General features: G+C 42.6%; 1 protein-coding gene across 1 annotated transcript in view; it reads right to left on the bottom strand.

Annotated features, from left to right (window-relative positions):
* Nucleotides 1–3,371: 3,371 nt before the first annotated feature.
* The window catches only part of LOC128738928 (angiomotin-like protein 1), a 34,883-nt gene continuing 29,765 nt past the window's right edge, over nucleotides 3,372–8,489 (bottom strand). Inside the window, exons 8-11 of the mRNA XM_053834419.1 lie at nucleotides 5,034–5,141; nucleotides 4,608–4,913; nucleotides 3,660–4,550; nucleotides 3,372–3,614 (exon numbers count right to left, since the gene is read on the bottom strand). Coding sequence (XP_053690394.1) covers nucleotides 3,372–3,614; nucleotides 3,660–4,550; nucleotides 4,608–4,913; nucleotides 5,034–5,141 — 1,548 coding nt within the window. The remainder of the gene's footprint in view (nucleotides 3,615–3,659; nucleotides 4,551–4,607; nucleotides 4,914–5,033; nucleotides 5,142–8,489) is intronic.

Here is an 8,489-nt window from a genome sequence, read left to right as displayed (position 1 = left end):
AATTTTCAAAAAGGGACATCGACTGGAGTGTAAAAACTATCGAAGAAATTACATTGCTCAATTCTGCCTACAAGCTGCTTTCCCGTATCCTGTTCTGCAGACAGAGACCGTTAGCGGAGTCCTTCGTCGGCGAGTACCAAGCTGGTGTTTTCGTGAGGGTCGCTACACGACGGATCAGATGTTTACCCTGCGTCAGCTGCTGGACAAGTTCCGGGAGTACAACTTGCAGACACACCATCTTTTTGTGGACTTTAAAGCGGCGTACGATTCAGTTAAACGAAATGAGCTATGGCAGATAATGCTAGAACATTCTTTTTCGACGAAACTATTTACACTGATTCGTGCGACACTGGACGGACACTCTCTAACCTGCTATTCAACATTGCCTTGGAAGGTGCATTACGAAGGGCAAACGTGGAAAGGAATGGAACTATCATCACGAAATCTCACATGCTTCTTGGTTTTGCGGATGACGTCGAAATCATCGGAATCAACCGTAAAGCAGTGGAAGAGGCCTTCAGGCCTTTTAAAAGGGAAGCGGCGAGATTTGGACTTACCATTAATACCGCCAAAACGAAGTACATGGTTGCTAGTAGGGAACGTGGGAGCCCAAGTGGTGTTGGTGCCGAGGTGGAGTTAGATGGGGAACGATATGAAGTAGTGGAGGAATTTATATACCTTGGTACAGTCGTGACATGTGACAATGATGTAAGCCGCGAAGTGAAATGACGAGTTGCAGCCGCGAATCGGGCTTTCAACGGATTACGTAACCAGCTGAAGTCCCGTAGTTTGCAAATTCGCGTAAAATTCTGCGAGTCATACTTGGTGGCAAAATGGAAAATGAAGTGTGGCGCAGACGCGATAATCATGAGCTGTGCCAAGTATACAAATATGCTGATATAGTGAAGGTAGTGCAATGTGGCAGGCTGCGGTGGGCTGGACACGTGGCCAGAATGCCCGATGAAAGAGTAGCCAAAACTATTTTCAGCAGAGAACCAGGAAGAGGCCGTAGACTCCGAGGCAGACCGCGCACCCGGTGGGTGTGTGCTGTCGAAGACGATGCATGTTCAGCTGGTGTTCGTGGCTATTGGAAAACGGCAGCCCAGGACCGACGGTACTGGAGGACCATAATTCGTTCGGCGCAGGATCGGTAACGGACCGTTGCCACGAAAGTAAAGTAAAATAAGTAATATTTGACGTTTCAGTAATACACTGCACGTTTTATTTCCGTACGTTTCTTTGGTTTTACCGTGAACGTGCGGAAACAAAACGAGCGGGGTATTACTGAAATGTCAAATATTATGGCTCGTAAAAAGCTGGATAGACTCTGTATTTTGCTCGTAAGCCTTCATTATACGAGGACCTAGCAGGACCGCTCAATTTCTCGCTGACAATTGGGATTCTGTACACCATTTGCGCATAATTTTTCGACGATGTTCGGTTGAAAATCCACGTATTTTGTAAAAAAAGCTGCTAGAAAAAATGTAGGATAACTGGTGGTAAAATGCCCAGTCGGGGCAAAATGCGCCGCTGTCATATTTCACGAATTACTCACTTTTAAACTGTAATTAAGGTGCCAATCGCTTCTATTTTACATTACAAACTTGTGTTGAGCATATAAGCTTTCTAAATTACATAAATCCTATGAAAAAACAAAAAAATTATTTGCCGTCTTATTTCTTACAATTTTCGCAACTTTTTTCGTAAGACATTACGCCACCAATAAACAATATTACGTATCTGTAAATGGCTCTTGTTTTGAACAATGGTCTCGGTCCAGCAGCCAATGTAAAATTGCTTAAGTGAATTATTATTTATGTGATTTAAACGATTTTTTTAAACAAGTTCTAGCGGGCCAAAATGCGCCGTGAGAAGCATGAATTTACTTGCAGTGCAACCAAACGTTAATCGATCTAGTAGCCCATACACTTTTAGGCAAACGTCAAAACGTTGGTAAAAGCAAAAGGCAAAGTGTTGTTTTAATTCTGATTCGCTCCGAAAAACCCGGTTAAGATGTCGTGAAGCTACATAAAAAACCCACCGTCGGTCTTGGCCGGAGCCTGCCACTTGCGGCGGTAGCGAAAACCAGTGAAAAACAGTGAAAGACGCGTTGCCGGCAAGGTACCAAGAAAAACCCTTGTGTGATATCTTAGCATCGACCGCTCCAGCGAAGATACCTGGCGATTGCAAAACCGCGATCCGGAATAACTGATTTAACAAGTAGGTAGGTCCTCACGCTGTTCTGAGTCGTGCCGGGTTTGCATTAAAATAAAACGGACAGCGCATTTTGCCAATTTGTTGTGGTGCATTCTGACCCTTTGTTGTGGTTCGTTTTGTACACACCTATGCGCATTTTACCCCTAACGAATCTGAAAACAAATTTTCAAATGCCTTATATAATTTCACGATTCAAACGTGTTTTATTGATTTTTATGCTTCAGGACGAGCATGTTAGGTAGAAAACTGTTCTAATTTAGGGTTTATAGTCTAGTTTCTGGAAATGCATTCCGCATTGATGAATAATATGACATTCTTCTTAACGTGGGCATTATACCCCCAGTCCCCCTACCGCTACACAGGTGCTGAGAGAAATAAAAGTAAACAATATGGCCCAGCCACAAAAATTGACTAAATATAAAGGAACGGTGAAACGGCAGCAGTTTCTGACTATCTTTATGCTTTATGGGACAGTCTTTAGGTTTCCTCGCATGAACTTAGGGTATAAACTGGCGTTCTGTGTCATTGGACATTAGCAGAGGAAGTTTGAGATTTGCAGATACCCTCAGCTCAGGTGGATACTAGTTCTATTAGTATCTGTAGTTAATGGTGTATTACAAGAAGATTCTGACTAGGTTTTGAATAATCGAAGTGGATTGTTTAAACATTGGCTTGGAGAAATAGTCAAATTTAGTAGGTTCGTAATGAACTTAAAGCTGCCATCATAATGCCTCTATTTATTTCATGTCCAAAAGACAGAACTCCGCGGTACAGAACAAAACGTTCAGGTCATTCACTTTTAGCAGGGTGCTTTCGGATCAATCACGCCAACAATCACACTACAAATGATTAGTATATTTTGTTCCGCAAGTAATCTCCATCGAATGGACTTTGACTTTTCAACAAGTTTTCATTTCCGAAATAGAACATTTACAAAATTAAAAAAAAAATCATTTTCGCTCCCCTCCCTCCCGGGCAATAATGCAATATATGTCCAATGTATACAAATTTTGTCGTCCGAAAGGTGAAATACTAGGTACAGCAGCTACAGCAAAAATACGGTCAAAATTTAATACAATAATTAAATACTTGCTCCTCGCCGGCGGCGGCGCGACGAACCTTCGAGGTTCGTCCGCGTCACATGGCCTTTAGATTTAGAACTGAATTCGATACTTGTTCTCGCTGCGTGTCAAGCTGCTACCACGCCGTGCGGCCTGCGAGCTGCTCCCGGCGTTGCTTCCGGCTCCGCTTCCGGTTAGCTTTCCGTCCACTACCGGTTTGGGCGGTAGCGAAGCCGTGGTTTGCTGACCGATGGCCGACGTGGCCGAAGCGGTGACGGCGGCGTGCAGGATGCTGGCACTGGGCAGAGTTGTAGTCTTGTGTTGCTGTTGCTGCTGCTGCTGCTGTTGTTGATGGGCACTAATTTGCTGAAGCTTCGAAGCTGTACTCGGCGAAAGTTTGTTGAAGAACGGCGATTGCTGGTGGTTGACGGTGGGTGATTGGGGCGAAGGTGGATTCAGTGAGGATTTGGTCGATTCGGCCGATGTCGATTGCTGATGGTGGATGAATCGAGGCGGTGTACGTCCGTGGTGAAGATGATTGTGGTGATGATATACGAGTGATGTTGGCAGATTTGCTCCCGAAGTCGGAGCCATAGAATGAATCGGACTCGAGCGGGAAATGGGGTTGGAGTTGTTGGAATTATTGGACCCACTGGAGGCGGAGTTCAGCGACTCGCGGGAACCCTTAACAGTGGCAGAACTTAGCTTACGAACGTTCGGCAGTAGAGACCGTTTCATCGTCGCAGTATCGAGCGAACTTTTGCGAGGACTTTGCTCCTCCAGCCTTTGATAGTTCTTCGTCGATGTATAATCCGGTTTTGAGAATTCACAGCTATTGGCAGTGCTGCTGTTAGATTTGGAACCAAAACCAAACTTGCTGTCATTTTTCATCGGAACCATCGAAGTGTTTCCCAGTGATCCGTAATTTTTCGATTTCAGTGTTCCGTAATCTTTGGCTAGTTGGAAGGTATCCTTCATTTCCAGGTAACTTTTTCCAGGGGAAAACTCTCGCTTACCATAGGCACTAGCATTCGCTCGCTTTAAACTGGAGGTTTTAAGCTCGTAGTCCTTCTGGGCATCCGACTTAGGGGGAGTCTCTGCTCGCTTTTTACCTTCAGAATCATTCAGCCGACCATACTCGATCTTGCGGGGAGGTTTCAGACTCCTTGGTGGACGCGGAAGTGCACTCGGAGGCAAGGAAGATCCTCGATCTTTTCGAGGAGGCAGAATTCCACCCGCGTGTTGGGCAATATTAGACAGTATCTTTGGAACCTATAAAAAAATTCTTTTAGATGACTGATTCTGAAATATTGTTAAAATTCAACTCACCTTATTACCACCGATATTGCTGATGTCCGTCATATTCTGCCCAACGGTATGAGTCACATGAGCCAAATTACTCAGCTGATTACTACGAATTTTCTGCGAGCAGCGTCCCTGCTTCTCGAGCAGCATCATATCTTCCGGTTTCGTGGCACCACCATTGGAGCCACCATTCGAACCACCGCTTGCGCCTCCACCTACTCCAGAACCACCCACCGCACTGCCGCCGCCGCCACCACCACCACCGCCGCCGCCATCCTGCTCGCGACGATCTTGTCTCTCCCGATCACGCTGATCGATGTGAGCAAGATTCTGCGGAAGGCAAAATTCGTTCGTTTGCATGAATGAGACGTGTTAGAAACCACCGCATGCACGCAAGCAAGCAAGCAAGTTGCATATATTTATTTTATTATATCTGGATTTGCATATTACCTGCAGAAAGCTATCGCTATTGTTCGTCGACAGTACGGACACTTCGTCCGAGAGAAGTGGTTGAATCGGTTTCTTCGTGGTTAAACTTGGGAAACAGCACAAGCCCCTCTAGAAGAAGAAAAAACAAAAGACGAGAGAATAAATTGAAATGCATGCTGGGAATAATTATTAGAATAAAAAATGCTCTAAATAATATGGACGGTTACCAATTTTCAGTTTTATTTCACCCGATCATAAAATTATTAGCAAAACGCAATAGTTCAGGAGAAATTTTTACTTACCGAATAGTCAAAAACTGCAACTTTGAATGCCAAAATGGTAATGTGTTTGCAAAAAATAAAAATAAACTTTGAATCAATTCAAGATTCATTATGCAAATCTCGCGGTGAAATAAAAAACAATCCACGCAAAAGTATCAATTTTCACGGACGTGAAAATTTGCAAACTACTAATAAAAAATATTGCATGCGAACTGGAAATCAACATATTATTACCAGTTTAATTTTTTTTATAAATTCTCATATTCAAACTAGTTAATAAAAGATTTAGCTATAATACAGTTTTATATTTGGCAACTCTTGCCGTATCCGGAGAGATCGACGAAAAAGAAACTGAACAAGAAATCCTAGTAGGTTATGTGCTCGCGCCCGGGAATAACTCATAAGTAGTGTTTTTATTTATTTTTTTTTATTTGAAGCGGGTTATCAAGTAGATAAATCAAGGGTAAATTCTGCAATCACAACCTGAGGAATGTAGTGAAAGTCTCCACTCGGTCGCAAACGATCATGACTTGAGGATGAATTTTGCCACAGCCAGCGTTGGTATGACTATCTGTAATATTTGTTTTGTACGTTGGAATATCCGAAAGCTTCTTTAAAATGGATCAAAATCAAACACTATTTGATCAATAGGGACAACAGTACCATCCAACTTTATACGAATGGGTATTTGAAAAAAAAAACACCTGGAGGCATCCAAATGGAGACTCTAGTTCTCAGATCGATCATGCCGTAATTCACGGTTGGCACTCTTCGGATGTCATCGATGTACGGTCTTTTCGGGAACCAAATATCGACTCTGACTCTCGTCATGTGTAAGATTCGCGTAAGGTTGCCGAGCCCGGCAAAGGCTCGCACTGACAGAACGCTGCGTTTCAACATCCAGCACTTGACGGCACTTTCGGGCGTGGCAACGAAAAACGCCCGAAAGCTTGTACAATAGGCCGTATGAATAAAACAGTTTACTTTGCTTTTCCCGTTTAAATCGTATGGGAGCATTCCCAGTAAACCATTTGGTTTGTATATCTCGATTGCAACTGAGATATTCGAAATCATATCTGAACGAAAAAGTTATATTTCACGCCATATAAGAGCATATATGTACCAAAGTGGAGGCGATATACGTGCGAAAATTTTGCCAATTATTTTTAATTCTATTTTGCGTAGTTTTTATAACACGCAACTAAATACTCCTGAATATATGATATAGATATAATCAAATATTGCAATCGTCTATACTGCTTTATAATTCACAGTCATGAATTGTATATGAAGACACGCACGACTGCAAAACAACTTATTGTTCACTTCGATTTGACATACTCTAATCATTATACAATTCCAATTTGAAATTGACATGAAAACGATTTGATGTGAACTTTCTATTACGATTTTGTGTTATCTGGGTTTGCTCTAACTCTATTATTCATACGGCCTAATAGGAAGCAAGGGAAGAAGATACTAATGGGTTGTGGAGGAATATCTATGGTGCCATCGAAACAACTACGAGAGAGATGGCAGGCAAAACGCGTAGAAGACCAGCGTAACAGCTGGTTTCATGAGAGCGTCAGATGAGAAGAACCAGGCCGGGATTCGCATGCTCACCGCGACTACACGTCAGAATCAAAAGAGAGAATGGTATTTAGAGGCTACCCAGGTAACCAATAAGCAGTAGTATAAGCAGTAAATCAATCGTTTATTAGCATCTCTGGCGTTTTATACTGCAGGTTGCTGTTTATCAGCATTTTGATTGCAAAACTGTTGTAAATTGGCATCTACAATTCTATTTAAATTCTTCTTGTCGGTAACTAGCTGCAAATAAGTATTGTCAGCACTATAAGAATGCTAGCAGTAAAATAGCCACATATTTTGCCAAAATAGCATTTAGGTAGCATTTAAGGCAACTTAAATGCTTATTGACTTGCAATTAAATTGCATTGAAAATGCTGATTGGTTACCTGGGTAGCGCTGAAAAAAGAAAAATCCACCGTCTAAAAAAATGCGGGTACGAGGCGCACGTGCTGGGCAGTTCAGAGGAGCGATTCGCCAGCAAAACGGTGAGATGTAGAGCTTTCGCCATACCTGTCACGATAGTGCTGGCAACCTGCTTACTAACAAAACGGCGGTAGAAGTTAGGTGGAAGAAGCTATTCGAGACGCTGTTGAATGGAGAAATAAATACGGAGATTATCAGGAACAGGATAAGAATTCTAAACGATGGCAAAGCAGTGAAATCACCAGCACAGGAGGAGGTTAAGAAGACATTCAGTGAGCTGAAAAACGGAAAGGCTGCTGCGAAGGACAGTATCCCAGCTGAACTTCCAAAAGTGGGGAGCAAGCGACTAACCAATAAGCATCACCAATGCTTTTCAAATGCAAGCCAATATATCTATACCTATAAAAAAGGATTTCTGTCTGTCTGTCTGTCTGTCCCTATGTTCCTTTTAGAATCGAAAACTATTGAACCGATCGGAGTGAAAATTTGCATGTAGGGGTTTTTGGTGCCAGGGAATGTTCTTATGATGGTTAGAGATCCCTTACCCCGCTAAGAGGGGGGGCTCCCATACAAATCTATACCTATAAAAATGGATTTCTGTCTGTCTGCTCGAATGTTCCTTATAGAATCTAAAACTACTGAACCGATCGGCGTGAAAATTTGCATATAGGGGTTTTTGGGGCCAGGAAAGGTTCTTATGATGGTTAGAGACCCCTCCTCCCACTAAGAGGGGGGGCTTCCATACAAATGAAACACAAATTTCTGCATAACTCGAGAATTAATCAAGCAACTGGAACAAAATTTTACATGTGGATGTTTTTGGAGACAAGAATTTTTTGTATGGTGAATTGAGACCCCTCCCCACTTTAGGAGGGGGGGCTCCAATACAAATGAAATACAACATTCCTCATAACTCGAAAACTAATTAATGAAATGGAACCATATGTGGCATGTGGGTGTTTTTGGAGGCATGAATTTTTTCTATGATGAATTTAGACTCCTTACCCTTTTAGGAGGGGGGGGCTCCCATACAAATGAAATACAAATTTCCTTATAACTCGAGAACTAATCAAGCGAATGGAACCAAATTTAGCACGTGGGTGTTTTTGTAGGCATTTTTTTTTTCTATGGGGAATCGAGACCCCTCCCCTCTTGAGGATGGGAATAATGACCCTTCTCCCTT

The sequence above is a fragment of the Sabethes cyaneus genome, chromosome 2 (genome assembly GCF_943734655.1).
Source record: "Sabethes cyaneus chromosome 2, idSabCyanKW18_F2, whole genome shotgun sequence".
Taxonomy (NCBI): domain Eukaryota; kingdom Metazoa; phylum Arthropoda; class Insecta; order Diptera; family Culicidae; genus Sabethes; species Sabethes cyaneus.
The sequence above is the reverse complement of the archived record's forward strand: the minus strand, read 5'-3'. Positions and strand labels throughout refer to the sequence as shown.